This window comes from Littorina saxatilis, unplaced genomic scaffold (assembly GCF_037325665.1).
Source record: "Littorina saxatilis isolate snail1 unplaced genomic scaffold, US_GU_Lsax_2.0 scaffold_781, whole genome shotgun sequence".
Classification (NCBI taxonomy): Eukaryota; Metazoa; Mollusca; class Gastropoda; order Littorinimorpha; family Littorinidae; genus Littorina; species Littorina saxatilis.
Genome location: NW_027127649.1, coordinates 893 through 23547, shown reverse-complemented (window position 1 = coordinate 23547; position 22655 = coordinate 893). Strand labels below are relative to the sequence as shown.

The window sequence follows — 22655 nt, the reverse complement described above, 5'->3', positions numbered from 1 at the left end:
GTGGTGATCCTTGATTGGTCAGTTGGTGATGTCGTCTCGATGATCTTCAGCCTTAATCTTCTCGACTTTGCTTATGTCTTAAAACTCACAAGAAAAACATAAGCCTTGGGGGTGTAAAGTCCGAAACAGATAATCATATACTATTTACGTCCCACAATGAAGTCTCAAAAATAAGAAAGGTTAATGCACTTGGGTTATTCTGCAGAGCTGTGAACCATTTTGTGACCCTCACCACGAAATGAGTCGCATGTCACCTCGCGCGGTTTTGCGCTAGGCTTAATATAAAGTCCGGGGAGTGTTTGCCGTTTGGTAACAGTGTGAGGGTCACCTTAGTCACAGGCTTATAACTCAAACAGTTTTCGCTCTTTTCTGAAACGGGTTTCACCACTGGATAGAGCATAAAAAACTCTTTAGGAAAATGTAAAAATATGAAAATCATGCAAAGGTGACATGCGACTCATTCCGTGGTGGAGGGTCACATTTTGTGGTAGGCATTTCCAGTCCTTCAAATGATTATAAGGTATATTAAATGGCAACTAGGATGTATTCTCTACTTTTTTCAGTAATAATCAAGGCGGATAATGATACAGAATGCCACAAAGAAATAGTATCTCTACTTTTGTTTTTAACTGTTAGTTTTCAAATCTATGTCACAAATAACCGTTGGTTTCCATGTTACGAAGGTGATGTACTTTAAAATCCCTGGTAATTTTGTTGAACGTAGACAAACACAAATGTGCAGGTATTTCTAATTTCTTTCTCTGCAGGCCAAGAACATAATATGGAACAAGTATTTATTAATAAAATCAATGTGTATAGTTTTAAATGTCTCAGTTATACTTCGTAACATGGTTTACTCGGGTACGCAGCTCGTGCGAATAACCCACATATAAAACATTTCAATACACAATTATTTGGAACCTGATGATTGCACCGTATCAACCAAGGACAGATCTATACTTGGACATGGGAGACAACCGCTGTAAGTCACTCTTTGAATTGTGTCAAATTAATTCATTCCCCTGCAGACTATTATCTCAGATATTGGCTGGCTGATTTGGCTTTTATGTTACATGGTGTGTTTAATTTAAACACTGCTTATATCAACATTGCTTGTCTTTTTAAACATACAGGGATGTTGATTTTGTTTCTTTTGTTTTGTTTTTGTTTTTCTTGTCTGGATATTTGATTATTAACTTTGTTGTTGTAGTTTGTTTGTTACAGTTATATTCTGCATTTGTAACTTGTAACCATTTTCTCCATGCGCCTAGAGGGCCCGAGTTCGAATCAAAACCTCTAAACCCAAACCTTGGAGTGGTGGAGTGTTCAATGCCACACTAATTATGCGATTGACACTGTGTATCTTTCCAGCGTGTGACGGAAACAAGTACGGGCAGGACTGCCGCGATACGTGCGGGAAATGCGCCGGTGGTGTACAGTGTAACGTTGCGAGCGGAGCCTGCCCTGGTGCCTGTGAGGGTGGTTACTGGGGTGCTGATTGCAAGGCTTCCTGCGGTCAGTTCTGTACAGACAAGCAGAACTGTGCCAAGGCTAACGGCAACTGCCCATGCCAACCTGGCTATATACCTGGACTATGCAAAGACAGTAAGTCCCTGTTTACATTCAGTCACATGTTTCAGATTGATCAGGAATCATGTGTGTGTGTGTGTGTGCGTGTGTGTGTGTGTGTGTGTGTGTGTGTGTGTGTGTGTGTGTGTGTGTGTGTGTGTGTGTGTGTGTGTCACTTACAGATTTTCAAAACAATTATTGCATTATATTCGGTATCATTTTGTCTCGAATCCCACAAACTATAGGAATGTCATGATCCCTCTAAAAATCTATTCAGAATAAAAGAAATCGGTGTATGAAAATTAGGTCCTGCGTTCCCATGCTTCGCGAAGATGAGCGCAATCCATCTCGGTCTTTGGCCTATTCAAGCTTTACCACATGTGCACATGTATTCTGGGTTACAATGATGATTGGTTTTCAGTGTTGATGTTTTGGGTTTCAGGCCGACAGATTGTGTAAATGTTTCGATGTCGCTTTACCGCGCGATTTGTTTCTTGGTTGCTAGTAAGCTAGTATCCCCGGCAGGTATGCACGATGCTAAAACTTGGCCACGGGGTGAGTGTCAGGACAGATATACTTACCGTGCCAGTAACAGACAGACAGAAGGACTACTTTCATGCGCACTCCCACGATTCATTCTAGAACAATACAAGAAACACGTATTGAGCTCAACTGATTATATTTTGCCCACTGAAATTTAACACACACATAGTCACAACTGTTCAACTTATGTACAAAGAAAGACCCAGAGTACAAGACGAGTAAAACTGTAAGTTTTAACTGCAAGTTTTACCACACGGCGACTTCTGTGCGTGGTGTTGTAAAATCAAGCCACCAGTTATACGTCCACGTTGCCCCGTAGGCATCGGAAGCGAAGCCCAGCGATGTCTCCTGCTTCTTTTGTTCTGAACTCCTAGCTGCGTCTGCTGAACAAAGCTCTCGTGGAAGATGATGCACTCGGCACTCCGGCATCATCCCCTCCAGATGGAAAGGCTCGTGTGAAATGGAGCTACAGAGCCCCCTCCCACCTGTCTGTCAAACATCAGTTTGACTAGTGCCTTCTACAATATTGAGCGTCTGTATAACGGCTGAACAACGTGAGAGAACTTCGTGAGGCCCAAACCAATGGCAAGACATTCACGTTCAACGGTGGAGTACCTCGACTCTCGATCTATATATATAGAAGTTTTCGAGGGGCATAAGCAACTAGTTGCAGAAGACCGCCCTTTTCCTGCAAAGGAACTGCACCCAAACCTGTCGAACTTGCATCAGTTCTCACGACAAAATCTTGATTCAGGTAGGGCAGGAAGGGAAGGTAGAAAGTACCCCTTGAACGGCTTTCAGCGCAGAATCACACTCTGCCGTCCATGTGATGGTTTTGTTGTGATCATCTTGCGTCAGATCTGTCAGAGGAGCCGTCAAGAACACGTAGTTGGGGACATAGTACCTGTAGTACTTAGCAGTCCGATCATCGAACGTACCTGTTTCTTTGTCTGCGGTCGAGACATCGACGGAATCTTCTTGACTTTCACTGATCTGATTTTAGAAATCCCCGACAACATGTCCTAGCAGCTCCAACCAGGGACCTATATTTATAATATAGGTCTATGCTCCAACTCAGTAAATCCGGCAAACAGCGTGGATGGTCAAGCTGTGAGACGAAATCTGTCTAACATGCTTAGAACATTCCGAATCTGCTTCACGTGGTCTGACCATGACCGTGTAGCAGTCATGATGTCATCGTCAAAGTTGACGACTGAGTTCTCTGCTAGAATTAGCTTCAGGGATCGGATCGGCATCAAAATGCGTTATCTTGTTCAAGGCGCGCAAATCGATGCAAAAACGAACCGGTCCGTCCCTTTTTGCCACTAAGACAAATGGAGAAGCATGCACATAGTTAGAAGGTTCTATGACGACTACATTCGGCATGGATTGTACATCTTTTGAACTGTCTGTCTTGTTGCAGCAAACGGCAACGGTTATAGCTTCTCATACACAGGAGAATCGTACGCGAGAGAAATGGTGTGTTCATCTACACCCTCAGTGTCTCCAGGCTTGTCTGTCAGAAGCACAGGGAAGTCTTGAAAAACAATGTCCAGTTCAGCACGTCTAGAATCAGAAAGATTATTACAGTAGCGAATATCCTTCACTGACTCACGTGTTAGTGCAGGGATACTATGTAAGACAACCTCGTCACGAGACTATACAACCACAGCACGTCTCAGGATTCAAGATGTCAACCGAACACGCATCTGCCTTCTGAGCGGAGTCAGACACCAACGGTGGAAAGTCCTGGTCAACAAGAACTGGACCAGTATTGATTTCCCTGTCCACAGCAACAGCTGCTGTCGAAACCCGTTTCTCATACTTCTTGAGCACCTTAATTGTGTTTGCGGTTGAGGTCAAACAGGGTTGACCACCTCCATCACTTTGAATGGACCATTCCAACATACGAGAAGCTTATTAACTACTGTCAGCAGTTAACAGTACAAGAACTTTATCTCCAGGTGCAAAAGTATGGCCTTCCTGTCATGGTAATGTTTGTGAATGCGAGCAGCATCATTGTGCCAAAGCGCACGTTTCAGCAATTCTGTTCTTCAGATCAAAGACGTACTGATATAAATGTTTAGCTTCAACTCCATCAGTTCTACCAATCCATGAGTCAAAGAAAATGGAAATTGGGCCTCTGGGGAGCGCTCAAAGAGGAGCTCATTTGAGGAAAACACTGTAGTGACATTTGGACGCTCACAATGTACAAACATAAGTGCAGGGACGTATCTGTCTCAGTCAGTCGGGTGCTCCTGAACAACCTTCTGCAAGATTCTCTTCAGAGGTCCCTTAAATCTTTCGGCTTACCCATTTGCCGGCACATGGTAAGGAGAAGTGTTGATCGACTGAATTGACAACAGTCTGCAAATCTCTTTTCATAAGATCCGAAACAAACTGCGTCAAACAGTCAGAGACAATGACATGTATATAGTTCATCCTCAAGAAGACAGAAAACAGTGCTTCAGCAACTGAAACAATCCGCCCCAACGATATTGTTTCTGGGAGCCGATGTATCCACACTCATCAGAATGTACCGGAATACTGTTGAAGATACAGGTTTAAAATGGCCAACCAAGTCAATACAGATCCTCTTGAAAGGAACATGAATAAGCGGCATCAGATCTGCTGAAGAGGAGCAGCGGTAACTCGATCTTTGGACGAAGTTCTCTGACAAACTTCGCAAGTTCTACAGTACTTGCCAACGTCACGCACGCCTTGCGCCCGGCCAAAAGAATAGGGTCAAGATTCTTTTCAGTGTTCTTCTGTTACCGAAGTGACCCGACATGAGAGCGGGTGCACATCTGTGGTTTCAAGGCAGTGTGCTTGCACCACCAAATCAGTCTTAAACGGGTAGATTTTGAAGGTTTTGAGATTATTACATTTCCAAAAACTACAATCTTTGCTGATTATTTTGATACCAGAATAATTGTTGTAACTCAAAAATTGTAGAAGGTATGGCGGTTTGGAGTCAACACCTCCATCGTGAGCCTTTCTGAGAAAACAGACTTGGAAGTTTGTGTACACTACTCCCACACTTTCTCCTTAGCAACATGGTCTTAGAATTACCCAATCTTCTTGATTTTTTGCCAAAAGTTTGGGGATGCATCTCTGCACATTTTAATCCATAAGTGTAGTGATGTGTTGATTTTAAGTGAACGTGCACCCCCCCCCCCACCCCACCCTCCAAAAAAAACCACACCAAACAAGCATACACCAAATAAAAATAAAAATAAAAATAAATCCCTGCGCTTAGAACTGTACCCACGGAATACGCGCGATATAAGCCTCATATTGATTGATTGATTGAGGAGCGAACGTCACACAATGGCTAAAAAGTATCCAATACTTTGAATTTGACATATAATGTGGTTAGAAATGGCTACACATGTATATATCAAAGTCTCCTGCAAGTATTGTTGATATCCTTTATCTTAGGGAGCGACGATTTCTCCATCACTTTCTTCCTCCTCCCTCTCCCACATTTCACACTCAGATTCACAATCATCACTCAGAGAATCATCTAACGAATTGGAAACGAAATACTCTGCAGGCAGGCATATTACCTGAACTACATGCGTTTAACAGAGAAGCAATTTGTACATTTTTATCCATGATGTTTCTTTTTCAATGAACGCAACCATGCATGTTTCGCTTTGCCCAGAAGAAGCTACCACGTGACAGTTCTCATCCAATGGGATAGCGTGTACCCTTGCTTGGAAACCACCTTGAGGCTAAAGCTGGAGCAAAGTGCTATCTGATTGGCTGTAGTTGGAGGATCCTCGCTCCTAATTGGTTAGAATCAAACGATTGTTAACGACACGTTTTCAGAGGCTGGCTCGCTCAGCGTGTGTCATACACACACGGAAAGCACAGCCCGCGAAAGGCCAAGCACAGCCGGTTCTGTACAAATGCGATATGTAGGGGTTCTGCAAGGGTTAAGGGTACTTCTGTTTGCTCAAAGATGGGTCGATTTGGGCGTGTTTATGATCATAATTGATAACTATAATTAACTATAATTAATTATTTCACCCACTTACAATCACCTTTGATAAAAAAAAAACGATACCAAACGATAGATAAATGTTTGAAGACTTCATTGCACACCAAATCTCAATATCACCCAGGTTGACCCCATGCACTGTTATTCGTGTGTAGCTCACTGTGCGGGTTGCGAGTTAAGACTGATTCAAAGAAAAGGGTCACATATTGTTCTTGCTTCTGTCCATCTCTTAGACAAGCAGACAAACACAGACACGCACACGCGCACGCACACACACACACGTTCATCCATACCATTCTTATATATAGATAAGATAAGATTAGATTAGAAGATTAGATGAATCGATTTTTATCAGATGCATTTGAAAATCAAATAACAAGAAAACATTCACAAGTAAGTCCACCGCTTTGTAGTGGCCAGAGAAGTATACAAATACTAATTAAACATATTACAGGTTCTGAGCTCAGTATACCGGTGCTGAATTTTCATCATCAAAATGGCAAGTTTCACTATCAGATGTATTTGATATATTATCGTATGTATTTGCACATAGTATTTGCTTCTTTTCAGAGTGCGGTGCTGGCAGATACGGGCAGGATTGTCTGCAGAGATGTGGATATTGCCTCACGCTTGACTTCTATTATACACCTTCTAATAATTGTGGCCACGTGAAAGGATTTTGTGCTCGTTGTCACGACAACCGGGAAATGCCCTTGTGTAAAGGTATGTTCACTCTCACGTGATCTGCTGGACAAAATTGTTCAAGTAGTGTGTGTGTGTGTGTGTGTGTGTGTGTGTGTGTGTGTGTGTGTGTGTGTGTGTGTGTGTGTCAGTGTATGTGCGTGTGTGTGTGTGTGTGTGTGCGTGCGTGCATGCCTGTCTGTGTGTGCGTGTGTGCGTGCGTGCATGCCTGTCTGTGTGTGCGTGTGTGTATATCTGCTCTGTGGTGACTTCATGTGTCTGTGTCGGTTTTGAAGTGAGGACTATATAGAAAGGTCTTGATTTGTTAAGTTGCTGTTGTATATCATTCAAACTCTGAGTGGTTGTGTGTGTTTGACAACTTTCTGCTGACTGCAAGGGTGGCTATTGGGGATCGCGAAGCCTACAGCAGTGTTCTGGAGATAGGAGGTGTTATTTTGACACCGGTGTCTTTATCTCTGTGACTGGGAGTTTGTATTATTGTTTGCAGATTACAAGTCAGGTTACTGAGGACCACGATGTCTACAGCAGTGTGGTGGGGATGGGAGGTGTTATTTTGACACTGGTGTCTTTATCTCTGTCATTGTGTGTGTTTGTCACTGTTTGCAGACTGCAAGGCTGGCTTCTGGGGACCGCGATGCCTTCAGCAGTGTGGTCAGTGTTGCGGGGACGGGAGGTGTTATTTTGACACTGGTGTCTTAATCTCTGTGATTGAGAGTGTGTGTCATTGTTTGCAGACTGCAAACTGAAGCTGGCTTCTGGGGGCCGCGATGCCTACAGCAGTGTTCTGGTGATAGGAGGTTTTATTTTGACACTGGTGTCTTTATTTTTGTGACTGTGTGTGTTTGTCACTGTTAGCAGATTGCAAGGCTTCCATCAGGGTGGCGGGGATGGGAGGTGTTATTTCGACACTGGTGTCTTTACCTCTGTCATTGTGTGTATTTGACCATTGTTTAGAGTGCAAAGCAGGCTACTGGGGACCGCGATGTCTACCGCAGTGTGATGGAGATGGGAGGTGTTATTTTGACACTGGTGTTTTAATCTCTGTCATTGTGTGTGTTTGTCACTGTTTGCAGACTGCAAGGCTGGCTTCTGGGGACCGCGATGCCTTCAGCAGTGTGGTCAGTGTTGCGGGGACGGGAGGTGTTATTTTGACACTGGTGTCTTTATCTCTGTCATTGTGTGTGTTTGTCACTGTTTGCAGACTGCAAGGCTGGCTTCTGGGGACCGCGATGCCTTCAGCAGTGTGGTCAGTGTGGTGGGGACGGGAGGTGCGACCCTCTCACTGGTGTCTGTACGTCTGCTGTCTGTAAGGATGGCTGGCTCTTGCGCTCTTGTACTCAAAGTAAGTTTGATTTTGTGTAGATTTAATTCATGCTTGGTACACGAATTGACCTTGTACTCAAAGTAAAAATGACATTGTATTTTGGGGGGCATTGTGCACACTAATTGGTCTTGTACGCAATGTAAGTTTGATATTGGGTATGTTTGGTAGCTTGAACACTTATTTATAGTTTTTGAGGAATTTCCTCAATATCCCTGGGGATGGCGTGCAACGAGAGAGTCGCGTTACCTAGTCTCCGTCCCTCAGTCGGGACGCTTGATAAAGGGGTCCTGATTTGGCCTATTATGGTCCGCTGGACACGAAAAGCAACAGCTAACTAACTAACTAACTAACGCTTGATAAAACGGTGGTTGGAAATCAAAATTATCCTGTCCGTAAAGCTTTGCTGAACCACTTACAAGTAATATAGTATTGTCCTTCTTCTTCTTCTTCGTTCATGGGCTGAAACTCCCACGTTCACTCTTGTTTTTAGCACGAGTGGATTTTTACGTGTATGACCGTTTTTACCCCGCCATTTAGGCAGCCATACACCGCTTTCGGAGGAAGCATACTGGGTATTTTCGTGTTTCCGTAAACACCGAACTCTGACATGGATTACAGGATCTTTTCCGTGCGCATTTGATCTTGTGCTTGCGTGTACACACGAAGGGGGTTAAGTCACTAGCAGGTCTGCACATAAGTTGACCTGGGAGATCGGAAAAATCTCCACTCTTAACCCACCAGGCGGCAGCGACCGGGATTCGAACTCACAACCTCCCGATTAGGAGGCCGACGTCTTACCACCACGCCACTGCGCCCGTCATGAGACAGCGTTACAAAACCGAGACCCCAGCAAATGAGGTTTATTTTGGGAATGTTTAATTCAGAACAAAACAGAATTCCACATAAATAAGCTTTCATTGCTCATATGTGATGATGTTTTTTCCCATAATGCAGTATCTGTGATATACAGAACTCAAAGCAAATGTAAGTTGCTTAGTGTTCCTGTCCCTATGAAATACCTGTTTCATTATTCTCTCTGTTAAACCCAGTGTGCGTTACCATATACTATCATGCCGCTCACTTTGATATCTGTCATAGTGGTTTTGTTATTTCAAACAACGAGTAGTACACGGCTAGGCTTGCGTAGTTAAATGATTGCACGAGAGAGAGAGAGAGAGAGAGAGAGAGAGAGAGAGAGAGAGAGAGAGAGAGAGAGAGAGAGAGAGAGAGAGAGAGAAAGAGAGAGAGAGAGAGAGAGAGAGAAAGAAAGAGAGAGAGAGAGGTACAGAGAGAAAAGACAAACAGACGGACAAAGAAGGAGAGACATACAAACAGCGAGAGAAAGAGAAAGGAAGAGATATAGAGAGAAAGGGTGACAGAGGTTGCAAAAATGTCAATAAGTATATACAAATATGGAGAAGGCGTTGACCCAAATTGTATATTTGAAAGAGAGCTCTTCATTCGGCTTTTTGAATGAGAAACCCAGTACTATCATGCTAGTGTAAATGACTTGTTGAAAATGTCAATGTATTAACTAAGGTGAACCAATGATGAAAACAATTATGACGAACAGCAAAATATATCATTATTATTAATTCATTTAAATACAACCATGGTAATAGAGAGAGAGAGGGAGGGAGAGTGAGGGAGGGAGAGAGAGAGAGGGAGAGAGAGAGAGAGACTGAGAGGGGAAGAGAGAGAGAGAGGGGGAGAGGGAGGGAGGGAGAGAGAGAGAGGGAGGGTGCGAGAGAGAGAGGGAGAGAAAGAGCGGAGGGAGGGGTGGGGCGAGAGAGCAAGAGAGGGCGATTTTCGAAGATTGTCCATGTTAAACGAAAGAATGATATTATTGCTATTTATAACCCAATCTGTTTATGTTTAAACTGTTCAGCATCGCTCACAGTATCAGAGAGAGAGAGAGAGAGAGAGAGAGAGAGAGAGAGAGAGAGAGTGGCAGGGTTTATGTTTAAACTGTCCAGCATCGCTCACAGTATCAGAGAGAGAGGGAGAGAGTGGCAGGGAGGGTGAGAGAGAGATAGGGAAGGAGGGGGGGGAGAGAGGGAGGGGACGATTAGAGATGGAGAGAGAGGGAGGGGGGAGGGGAGGGGGGAGAGAGAGAGAGGATGGGGAGAGGGAGGATAGAGAGAGAGAGAAAGTGTGCAAATGCCTGTTCACGGAGAGAATTATAGCTAAATTATAATTGATTGAAAATATTGTACATTTTCGAAGATTGTCCATGTTAAACGAAAGAATGATATTATTGCTATTTATAACCCAAACTGTTTGTGTTTAAACTGTTCAGCATCGCTCACAGTATCATACTCATAGCGAGTCATATTGTAACTGAGGTTCAAGCAAAAAAGAAAGAAAAAAAAAGAAAAAAAAGAAAAAAAAAGAAAGGGTGACAGAGAGAGAGAGGGGGAGGGAGGGAGGGAGGGGGAGGGAGGGAGGGAGGGAGGGAGAGAGACGGAGGGAGAGAGAGGCCTACCCCTGGGGGTGGGAGGGAGAGAGAGGAGGAGAGAGAGAGGGAGAAAGAGAAAAGACAGACAGAGAAGGAAGAGATATAGAGAGAAAGAGAGAAAGGGTGACAGAGGTTGCAAAAATGTCAATAAGTATATACAAATATGGAGAAGGCGTTGACCCAAATTGTATATTTGAAAGAGAGCTCTTCATTCGGCTTTTTGACTGAGAAACCCAGTACTATCATGCTATTGTAAATGACTTGTTGAAAATGTCAATGTATTAACTAAGGTGAACCAATGATGAAAACAATTATGACGAACAGCAAAATATATCATTATTATTAATTCATTTAAATACAACCAAGGTAATAGAGAGAGAGAGGGAGAGGGAGGGAGAGTGAGGGAGGAAGAGAGAGAGAGGGAGAGAGAGAGAGAGAGAGAGAGAGAGAGAGAGAGAGGGGAAGAGAGAGAGAGGGGGGGGGGGGGGAGAGGGAGGGAGGGAGAGAGAGAGAGAGAGAGGGAGGGTGCGTGAGAGAGAGAGGGAGAGAAAGAGCGGAGGGAGGGGTGGGGCGAGAGAGCAAGAGAGGGAGATTTTCGAAGATTGTCCATGTTAAACGAAAGAATGATATTATTGCTATTTATAACCCAATCTGTTTATGTTTAAACTGTTCAGTATCGCTCACAGTATCAGAGAGAGAGAGAGAGAGTGGCAGGGTTTATGTTTAAACTGTCCAGCATCGCTCACAGTATCAGAGAAAGAGGGAGAGAGTGGCAGGGTTTATGTTTAAACATCGCTCACAGTATCAGAGAGAGAGGGAGAGAGTGGCAGGGAGGGTGAGAGAGAGAGAGGGGGGAGGGGGGAAGAGAGGGAGGGGACAATTAGAGATGGAGAGAGAGGGAGGGGGGAGGGGAGAGGGGAGAGAGAGAGAGGATGGGGAGAGGGAGGATAGAGAGAGAGAGAAAGTGTGCAAATGCCTGTTCACGGAGAGAATTATAGCTAGATTATAATTGATTGAAAATATTGTACATTTTCGAAGATTGTCCATGTTAAACGAAAGAATGATATTATTGCTATTTATAACCCAAACTGTTTGTGTTTAAACTGTTCAGCATCGCTCACAGTAGCATACTCATAGCGAGTCATATTGTAACTGAGGTTCAAGCAAAAAAGAAAGAAAAAAAAAAAAGAAAAAAAAAGAAAGGGTGACAGAGAGAGAGAGGGAGGGAGGGAGGGAGGGAGGGAGAGAGACGGAGGGAGACGGAGAGGCCTACCCCTGGGGGTGGGAGGGAGAGAGAGGAGGAGAGAGAGGGAGAAAGAGAAAAGACAGACAGAGATAGAATGAGGGAGATACACAGAGACAGAGGAAGAGTGAGGCAGAGAGAGAACATGCAACTTCACCTGCCTTTCTGTCATGTAAGTTTATGTTCCTGTGTAACAGAGTGCAATGAAGGCTGGTACGGTCAGAACTGCACAAAGGCGTGTGGACATTGTCGTGACAACAGCGCGTGTCGCCATGACGACGGGATATGTAATCTGGACTGTGAGGACGACTATGAAGGGGTGCTGTGTCAAGGTCAGTAACGAACTGGTTTGTTTTGTTGTTGTTTTTGTTGTTGCTTTGAGTCTTTTGTTCGTTCATTTTTTCGCTTTTTGTTGGTTGTTGTTGTTGTTGTTGTTGTTGTTGTTGTTGTTGTTGCTGTTGTTGTTGTTGTTGTTGTTGTTGTCGTCGTCGTCGTCGTGTGTGTGTGTGTGTGTGTGTGTGTGTGTGTGTGCACGTGCGTTCGTTCGTGAGAGCGTGCGTGTGTGTGTGTGTGTGCGTGCGTGTGTGTGTGCGTGTGTGTGTGTGTGTGCACTTGCGTTCGTTCGTGCGAGCGTGCATATGTGTGTGTGTGTGTGCGTGCGTGCGTGCGTGCATGCGTATGTGCGTGTGTATGTGTGTGTGTGGTATGCACGTGTGTTCGTGCGTGTGTGCGTGCGAGAGTGCGTGCGTCCGTGCGTGCGAGCTTGCGTATGCGCGTATTATGTGTGCTTTTGCTGTGTATTAAAAACATGCTTTTTTATGAAAAGTTTGCTTGTTAGTTTAACAATCCCCATGTTGATGTAAAGATAACTTACGGTTTCAGAGGAAAAGCAAAACCTTGTGGGTCCGGTCGTTGGCAGTGTTATGGCGGCAGCCGTCATTATTGCTGCTGCTATCATCATTGTGGGGGTGCTGTGGTCAGTACTAACAATTCTCTTTATAGCGAGGAATAAACTAAATGATGGAATAAGTTTCTCTGTCTGTCTGTCTGTCTGGGTTTTTTTTTTCTTTCTTTGTTTCTTTGTTTGTTTCTTTGTTTGTTTCTTTTTTCATTTTTTTTCATTCTTTCTTTCTTTCTTTCTTTCTATCTATCTTTCTTTCTTTCTTTCTTTCTATCTTTCTTTCTTTCTTTCTTTCTTTCTTTCTTACTTTTCCTACCTTTTTCCTATCTTTCTCTGTTTCTGTCTCCATGTATGTATGTCTGGTTGTCCGTCAGTTTTCTTGTCCTACATGTTTTTACCTATCTTTTTTTCTCACTTTCTCTGTCAGTTTGTCTTTCTGTCGTTCTGTCTGTCTTGCTTGCTTTCATTCTTTGTGATCCCAAATAGTATACCCAATTTTTATTTTTCAGGTATGTGAGAAGAAAAAAGACAAGTTCGGCTTACAATGGTAAGTTAAGCAAAACGCACCTCTCAATCTTCGTTGCTTTTATAACCCGTTACAACTTTACCCCATTTTCTTAACTTTTCCCCTTTATAAAACAAGATGTGTCAAAGTTAAAAAACAAAGGAATACTGTACTCACCAATACAAGAACGAGACAAGACGGTACGAATTTTCGCTTATGGAAGCTTCATCAGGAAAAACAAGAACACAAAAGACAACAAAAAGCAGACGCAACACGGAACGAACAAGGTTTGAAAGAAAATGGAGGGGAAACACGCAAAAAAGGGAAGGAACTGTCAAAACAAGGAGACAAGTAAAGAAAATAATACACAAATAATGAAAAAAGGAGACGGGCGCAGCGGCGTTGTGGTAAGACGTCGGCCTCTCAAAGAGTTCGAATCCCGGTCGCTGCCGCCGGGTGGGTTAATATAGTGGAGATTTTTCCGATCTCCCAGGTCAACTTATGTGCAGACCTGCTTGTGACTTAACCCCTTTCGTGTGTACAATACCAAGTGCGCACGGAAAAGATCCTGTAATCCATGTCAGAGTTCGGTGAGTTACAGAAACACGAAAATACCCAGCATGCCTCCCCCAAAATCGGCGTATGCTGCCTGAATGGCGGGCTAAAAACGGTCATACACGTACAAATCCACTCGTGCTAAAAACATGAGTGAACGTGGGAGTCTAAGCCCATGAACGAAGAAGAAGAAGAAAAAAGAAAAGACAAGGCAAAGACAAAAAGAAATAACCCTTTTGAGAAACGTGATTTAAGTTTTAAAAATGTGTATGTGGTGTTTATAAAATAACTTGCAAAAGCTTAATTGACTTTTGTTTTCTTGCAGGCTCTCTTTGTATGTTGTTGTCGTCTTTTACGTTATGGTTGTTCTTCCTGGTGTCTTTCATGTTGTTGCCAAAGTTGTTCTCGTTGTTCTTCCTGGTGTCTTTCATGTTGTTGCCAATGTTGTTCTCTTTGTTCTTTCGGGTATCTTTCATGTTGTTGCCAAAGTTGTTCTCGTTGTTCTTCCTGGTGTCTTTCATGTTGTTGCCAATGTTGTTCTCGTTGTTCTTCCTGGTGTCTTTCATTTTGTTGCCAATGTTGTTCTCGTTGTTCTTCCTGGTGTCTTTCATGTTGTTGCCAATGTTGTTCTCGTTGTTCTTCCTGGTGTCTTTCATTTTGTTGCCAATGTTGTTCTCGTTGTTCTTCCTGGTGTCTTTCATGTTGTTGCCAATGTTGTTCTCGTTGTTCTTCCTGGTGTCTTTCATGTTGTTGCCAATGTTGTTCTCGTTGTTCTTTCTGGTGTCTTTCATGTTGTTGCCAATGTTGTTCTCGTTGTTCTTCCTGGTGTCTTTCATGTTGTTGCCAATTTTGTTCTCGTTCTTAAAGTTGTCTTTAATGATGTGGCCTTCCATGTTGCAGTTGTCTTTTGTGTTGCTGCTCCTGTTGTCGTTGAAACATGATCGTCGTCTTTGTCGTTGTTATTGGAATAAACATCTATTACATTTTGAAGGCGAGTTCAACACGCTGGCGGATCTCCACTCCCCGCGACGAACCAACGATACCATCCGCCGGTCACGGGATTATCAGAACGTCCACGACAACCCCGCCGTCAACTACGACAGTGTCGTCAGAAATCCCCCCGACTCCCATGATTACGACTCTCACCCCTTCTCCGCTCCGGCGGCGTCGATTGACAGCCAATCAGATCCCGTGTATCAAAATGCCGACGCCCAACCGCCCGTGGACTCGAAACCGACTGTGGCCTTGAAACCGCCGAAGGGGAAGAAATTAGGGCAGATGACGGAGAATACCTATGGAAACGTGAGATTCGGAGCGACGACTGACGGCACTTATGGCAATGTGAACTGAAAGGACACAGGTTTTTATTATGATACTGACTTTTTCTACTTCCTATTTCTTCTTCTGCGTTCCCGGCCATGCCAGATTTTCAACCCGGGTTGTATGGGAAAGAGCGCAGTCCGCCGCAGTGTCGTGGGCACAGAGATATAGACTATATTGCTATTCTGATAGACACGTAGGGGAATTCGGGGATTGTGATTGGATAGACTCACACAGCCCTATTCCGATCATCGGGCCATATTCCACAGGAAGTCTGCAAATATGCTTTCATATTCGTAATAACAAAGACGCATGTTTCGGGTTTCCTCGACGTGTATGAAGTACACGGATACCTGGCCAGGTTTGTTTCTGTGACTGGTCGACAGACGATGCACTTTGCTTTTTTTTCTTATCGTACATGAAATACATTCTGTGTAAAACTGCAGTTCTTTAAAAAGCAACAAACCTTGCGAAGTTCCAGTAGCTGCATATTCTAGCAGACGGTCTTTCCCATGTTTATCACATAATCAGCAACCTCTCCTTTCCCTATGCAACGTCAATTGTTTGCAATGTTGACATTGCAATGTTCTTCTGAAACAATCTCTTACCATTCACAGATTTACCGCAGTCTCCACGCGAATCCCTATCCCCGATAGAAGTCAGATTTATAAACAAAACATAGAAGAAAACGTATATAAGCAAGCATGATACGTGACGTCATATGAAACCTGGCATACTGACGTTATGCCAAACCGGCACGGTTGGCCTAGTGGTAAGGCGTCCGCCCCGTGATCGGGAGGTCGTGGGATCGAACCCCGGCCGGGTCATACCTAAGACTTTGAAATTGGCAATCTAGTGGCTGCTCCGCCTGGCGTCTGGCATTATGGGGTTAGTGCTAGGACTGGTTGGTCCGGTGTCAGAATAATGTGACTGGGTGAGACATGAAGCCTGTGCTGCGACTTCTGTCTTGTGTGTGGCGCACGTTATATGTCAAAGCAGCACCGCCCTGATATGGCCCTTCGTGGTCGGCTGGGCGTTAAACAAACAAACAAACAAACAAACAAACGTTATGCCAAACATCCGGTAATCTCGTGTCTTCTCCGTGATACATGTCCGAGGGTTTTTCAGTGTTCTGTGATTTCCGTGGATACATGCGCAAAGGGAAATGCGCACTAAACCCTCGTCTGCAATAGGCAACATGGACCATTCTGGTGGTTGTTGCTGACGAAAACATGTTTTTAACACAGAATATTATGTCAGAATAGCAATATAAACGCTATTGTGTTTTCAGCGTAGCAAAAGGGTCCAATATAAGACTCGAACAAGTATTATGTCTTCGACTCGTCGGCATTATACTTGTCTCATCTAAATATCGGACCCTATTGCTACGCTGAAAACCCAATAGCTGTTAATATCTCTGTGGTCGTGGGCCTCCCCCTGCGATGGGCAATTTTCTTTGTAATATTGGATACCCTGGATAGACTGGCATATTGTCTTTCTGTAATTCTTTCGGAATATTCCAAGAACTTAAAATACACCTCGGCAAACAGGCTGTTTTAGGCATACCTTTTGATTTTTCTTTCGGGAAATAATGATATAGATGTGACTTACGACCTTTACTTTGTTTGGAGCTTTCTTTGAAGTGCTGTGTTAAATTTGAAACATCAACTTCCTCATTTTCCTAATTTCGATCTTAAAGAGGCACATTTCGATAAAATTTAAAAAATTCAATGCTCTCAGAATAATTTGTTGTCGGGGGCTAGGTTGTACATTGCAGGCGCAGACTTTTCAGTTCCAAATACTGATGGGTTTATTGACTTCAATGTTAGTTGCAGAAATCGTGCTAAGATTGATTTTCTTCAACAAATTTACGAAACGTTCATACAATTTCGGAAAATGTAAGATGAAGCAGTCCTTGGCACCAACTCCGACGCCCCCCCCCCCTTCCCCCTCCCCCCCCCCCCCTTCCCCCTCTTCCCCCGGAGAAAAACTTAAGCAACTCTGGGCGGCAAATTTTAAAGTGTTTTGAAATACGATTCCACTCGTAAGTTCAGATGTGTTGTCGATTGCCGATGACAAACGACGTCCCTGAAATGGCTAAGCGTCCTAGGGATTCCACACAAGCAAATGTATGGGTTACAGTTTCAGAAAAGCCTTTCTTGAAGTGCTGTTCAAATTGTCGATTTTCAAGATTCTTTGGTCAGGCTGCGAGGGAAAATTGACCAGAAGTTAACCTCCCTTACCCCCCTCCCCCCTTCTCCTCCCTCTTTGCACGGGGCAGGGAGTTACCCGATTGCAGTGCTGCCCTCTCAAAGCACTAGTTGCGTTCGGATAACCCCAGTCGGGTGACAAAGCCGTGGACCGACTGATCACATTGACCACCGCGGCGAGTCCTTGAAACCGGCTTCAGATCACGTAAATGCTCAAAAGTAGTGTTAACACAACGTGAAGGTCGAAGAGAGCCGAGTTTTAAGGTGTGTGTGTGTGTGTGTGTGTGTCTGTGTGTGTGTCTGTCTGTCTGTCTGTCTGTCTGTCTGTGTGCTTTGTTTGATTGGTTGTTTGGTTGTTTGATCCCTGTAAAAAAAAAGAAGAAGGAAGAAGTGCTGTAAAACAGATTAACATTATGTGTCTCTCGTTAACAGTCAATATATTGTTCATAGAATATTCAAATTAATTGATATATAAAACAACAAAGGGTATCGTGACACTTCACTGCATGCTTGATCTGTTGTTATTTCTTCTATTTTATTTTATTTTCTTGTTCTTTTTCCTTCTTTTTTTACATGTAGTCAAATTTTGGCCAAGCAATCTTCGACAAAGGCCGGACTTTGGTATTGCATTTCAGCTTGGAGGCTTACAAATTAATTAATGACTTTGGTCATTAAAATATGAAAGTTGTAATTAAAATTATTTTTTTATAATACAATCGAAAAACAATTTCATCTTATTCTTCATCATTTTCTGATTCCAAAATCATATAAATCTGTTATATTCGAATTAAAAACAAGCTCTGAAAATTAAAAATATGAAAATTATGATTAAAATAAAAAAATTAAAATCGATTTGAAAACAATTTCATCTTATTCCTTGTCGGTTTCTGATTAAAAAAACCCATATAGATATGATATGTTTGGATTAAAAACAAGCTCAGAAAGGTAAAAAGAATAGAGATACAGAAAAGCGTGCTATCCTGCTCAGCGCAACCACTACCGCGCTATTCTGGATTGTCAATTTCACTGTCTTTGCCACGAGTGGTGGACTTACGATGCTACGAGTATACGGTCTTGCTGAAAAATAAATGCAGTGCGTTCAGTTTCATTCTGTGAGTTCGACAGCTTGACTAAACGTTGTATTATCGCCTTACGCGACTTGTTTAGTTTTGACTTAGCATTTCCGATTTTTGAGTGTTTTTATGTTTTATGAACCCAAGAACAACTGGTATTTTATTAAACCTTTGATTCACTGAACAAGGCTGAAATACTCTCAGTTGGTCGTTGACTTTAAAGACACAATCCTTCCCGTTTGAACGATTATGTCAAGCATCACCGATCTATCTGAATTTTGACATGGGGTTTAACACGAGCATCCTCACACTTGGACATATAATCATTATCAAACGCCTGGCTGCCTGCTGTTCAACGTGGGCATTTTTTTTTTTATAAAATGATTTTGTAGATTGACATTTGTGTCAACACGTAAAATCCATTACCGGCACGGTTGGCCTAGTGGTAAGGCGTCCGCCCCGTGATCGGGAGGTCGTGGGTTAATTCATACCTAAAACTTTAAAATTGGCAATCTAGTGGCTGCTCCGCCTGGCGTCTGGCATTGTGGGGTTAGTGCTAGGACTGGTTGGTCCGGTGTCAGAATAATGTGACTGGGTGAGACATGAAGCCTGTGCTGCGACTTCTGTCTTGTGTGTGGCGCGCGTTATATGTCAAAGCAGCACCGCCCTGATATGGCCCTTCGTGGTCGGCTGGGCGTTTAGCAAACAAACAAACAAACACACAAACAAACAAATAGACTGATTTCGGAACTAACTCTGTCGGGTTTGTATGGGTCGCGGAAGAGTTGCTTTCCCGTGTTGTTCCTAGCTTTTTCTTAGAAACAGTGGCCCAAGCTACACGTGACATTGTAGGATTGCCTCGGTGTTTCTATAGAAACAAGTTAAATAACTTGTCACCCAACCCACACAGACTTGACAGAGTTATTTCCGAACATCTCTATAAAACTTAAACTCTATTCCGCCATAAAAATCAAGACCTACACAGAAGGTAGCCAGGCTGTTGTTGTTGTGTATGTGTTTATATGGAGGGATACAGTGGTGATTTATAAGATGGTCGTCTACATATGAAGTATGGTACCTTTAAATGTGATGTTTTGCATTCTTCTTGCTTCATCTTTTTCTTTTCGTTTTTCGTTTTTGTTTGTTTTCTTGTCCGGGTGGGTTTTTTTCGAGGGGGGGGGGGTGTAACTGTTACTGCTGCAATAGGGAGGGAGGGAGGGTAAGGGTGTGTGAGATGTGGAGTTTATAGGTTGAAAAGCATTATTTTGCTTTAGGAACAGTAGTGTGTGAATCCAATGCAAATATTCTCTATATAATTATTATATCCATTGTATACATATGAAAATGTTACGCGTTGCATGTACAGATTATTTCTTCAATGTATTTTCGCTGTTCATTGCAGCATTGAATTGCTCAAAAGGAAATCGTGTAGAAAGTGTAGTATTGTACAGTCATTGTTTTCTTTGTGTTAAAGGGCTCAGTGCTTTCCTTACTCAGTTGCTGCCCCTTCTGTGCGTGTTCAAGTTGTGTCAGTGTGTGTGTGTGTGTGTGTGTGTGTGTGTACGTGCGTGCGTGTTTGTGTTTGTGTGTGCGTTTGTGTGTGTGCGTACGTACGTGCGTGCGTGTTTGTGTGTGTGTGTGTGTGTGTGTGTGTGTGTGTGTGTGTGTGTGTGTGTGTGTGTGTGTGTGTGTGTGATTGAGGCATTTAGACATCACACGTTCTGTCATACATGTACTTGTTTTCTGTATATACCATTGTATATTTATACTGTTTGTCTGGCAACATATCAGCAAACACAAATTTTCAAACACAGTCTAAGCTGAGTCTAAGTCTTCTTTTCATTAAATTTGCCGAAAGTTCATGTACATGAGTGGGGTTTTTTTCCGGATGTGTTTCCATCCGTGAGCTGACTATGTGAGTGCACGGTGAACAAAAATCGTTTACACATGGGGCGATAGCTAATTTGTCGGCCAATCACTCATTTGCGAATTCACTGTATGTTAAACCGAGGAGTTTCACTTAGTATCGAACAATTCGAAAACAAATCCGTTGTTTAGTTCGGTTGGTGTCAAACAAAACATACCAAACTGCCACACGCAAAGGCAGCATCGCAAGATTCCTTTAGTGTCACCCATTATATTTACTATTGCTCTAATCTTTTGTCTGTTTATAACAAGATTGTACGCATTCAAAATCTGTGAACAAAGTGTTTCTTGGTTGTTTGTGTATGTGAGTTGGTTAGTTCGATTTTTTTTTGTTTTTGTTGTGGTGGTGGTAATAATGGTAGCATTTTTTGTCGAAAGTGAAAAATGTTTAATTTTATTTGCTATTTCCCGCCTTTATGATCATGTGTATGTAGGATAATTATTTGTTGAATATTACCGAAATGAACTACAAAATAATACATCTGCTGAAGAAAGTTGTTTAAATGCGTGTTCTTAATCTTGGGGTAACTTCCATCTCTCTCTCTCTCTCTCTCTCTCTCTCTCTCTCTCTCTCTCTCTCTCTCTCTCTCTCTCTCTCTCTCTCTCTCTCTCTCTCTCTCTCTCTCTCTCTCTCTCTCTCTCTCTTTCACAAACACACACATACACGCACACACACACACACACACACACGTTATACACGGCCACAGGGACACACACACACACACACACACACACACACACACACACACACACATTATACACGGTCACGGGATGGAAGGTAGAGACTTCTATCCTCAGTAAGGTGGAAGGGACCAAATTCAATTTACCAGAAGGAGTATCCATACAGAGTTAGCTCCCAGTCAACACAGAATTGTAAGCTTCCGGGCCATACACAGCCACATATTTCTATGCGCAATACCGTCAGATTGCCGTCGACCAAGACCAGGCTTTAAAGACACTAAAATGAGCATGCACACAGAACATTTCTCAGCAGAGCGGCATCGCTTATTGTCTTCTGTGGTGGCTGATGCGGCGCTACTATTTCGGGTTCTGAACCCGATTCCAGGTCACTTCTGCATTTAATCCCATTTTCAAGCAGCTACTGTCCACTATCCTTGGCACAAAGGGTCAAAAAAATCCAAAAAATAAGCCATTAAAAAAAATATGCCCTTATTTTTGAAAATATGCCCATATTTTTGAAAATAAGCCCTTATTTCTAAAATAAGGCCTTATTTTCCATTATTAAGGCCTTAAATCTTTAAGCCCTTAAAAAAATATGGGCATAAAAAAATAAGCCCTTATTTGAAAATATGGCCTTACGAGAAATAAGGCCTTATTTCTGTAAGGCCTTAATAAAAATACGGGCATAAAAAAATAAGGGCATAAAAAAATATGGGCATAAAAAATAAGGGCATACAAAAATAAGGCCTTATTTTTTTGACCAATCATGAAGCTGAATAGAATTCGGTTGCGCCGCTCATGCGCAGAGATCTCATAAGAAACATGGCGAATGGGGGGTTCAGAGATCGTGATGAATTTTTGAGAAGAATTTGTGCTGAAATTGCAAATTGCAAGAGAATTGGGGTTTTGGCGAGTTTGTGCGCGCTTTCGAATGCGTGAAGCCATGCTGTATCCGCTCGATGGTATGACGGATGTTTTGAACGAGAGGCGAGTTTGTGCGCGCTTTCGAATGTCCGGATGCGCAGTAGCGATGCGCAGAAAAATATGGGCATATTTTTTTAAGGGCTTATTTTTTTATGGGCATATTTTTTTAAGGGCTTATTTTTTTAAGGTCATAACAGAAATAAGGCCTTATTTCAGTTCGGCCTTAACAGAAATAAGGCCTTATTTCATTATGCCCTTATTTCCTTATGGCTGTAAATACTTAAGGCCTTATTTCTAAAATAAGGCCTTATTTATAGAAATAAGGGCTTATTTTCAAAAATATGGGCATATTTTCAAAAATATGGGCATATTTTTTTAAGGGCTTATTTTTTGGATTTTTGACCCTTTGTGCCAAGGATAGTCCACATCCCGACCTCCCTTCCCCCATCCTTACTCAGTTGCTGCCCCTTCACCCCCCACCCCCCACCCCACCTTCTCCCACCTCTCCCCAAACAATCTTGAAATGTCTAAATCCTACATCGAAGGACCGCCCACGCACCCCTCTTTCCATCTTTCCATTTCCCCTCTTGCCCCCTCCTCTACCCCCCCCCCCCCACACACACACACACATATTCTACCTCATACCCGTTTCTCACCTCCAGCTACCCCAATAAATCTTTCAGGAAAAGAACACAGTATCGTTGTGTTGAGTAGC

At 43.0% G+C, this 22655-nt stretch overlaps 1 protein-coding gene across 1 annotated transcript; it reads left to right on the top strand.

The window, feature by feature from the left end:
• Positions 1 to 1226: 1226 nt before the first annotated feature.
• LOC138956056 (scavenger receptor class F member 2-like) lies at positions 1227 to 16192 on the top strand. Its single transcript, XM_070327517.1, has 7 exons — positions 1227 to 1605; positions 6689 to 6841; positions 8022 to 8162; positions 12043 to 12177; positions 12728 to 12821; positions 13256 to 13293; positions 14798 to 16192. Exons 1-7 carry the CDS (start codon positions 1344 to 1346, stop codon positions 15154 to 15156), a joined length of 1182 nt encoding a protein of 393 aa, XP_070183618.1. The 5' UTR covers positions 1227 to 1343; the 3' UTR covers positions 15157 to 16192.
• Positions 16193 to 22655: the final 6463 nt, after the last annotated feature.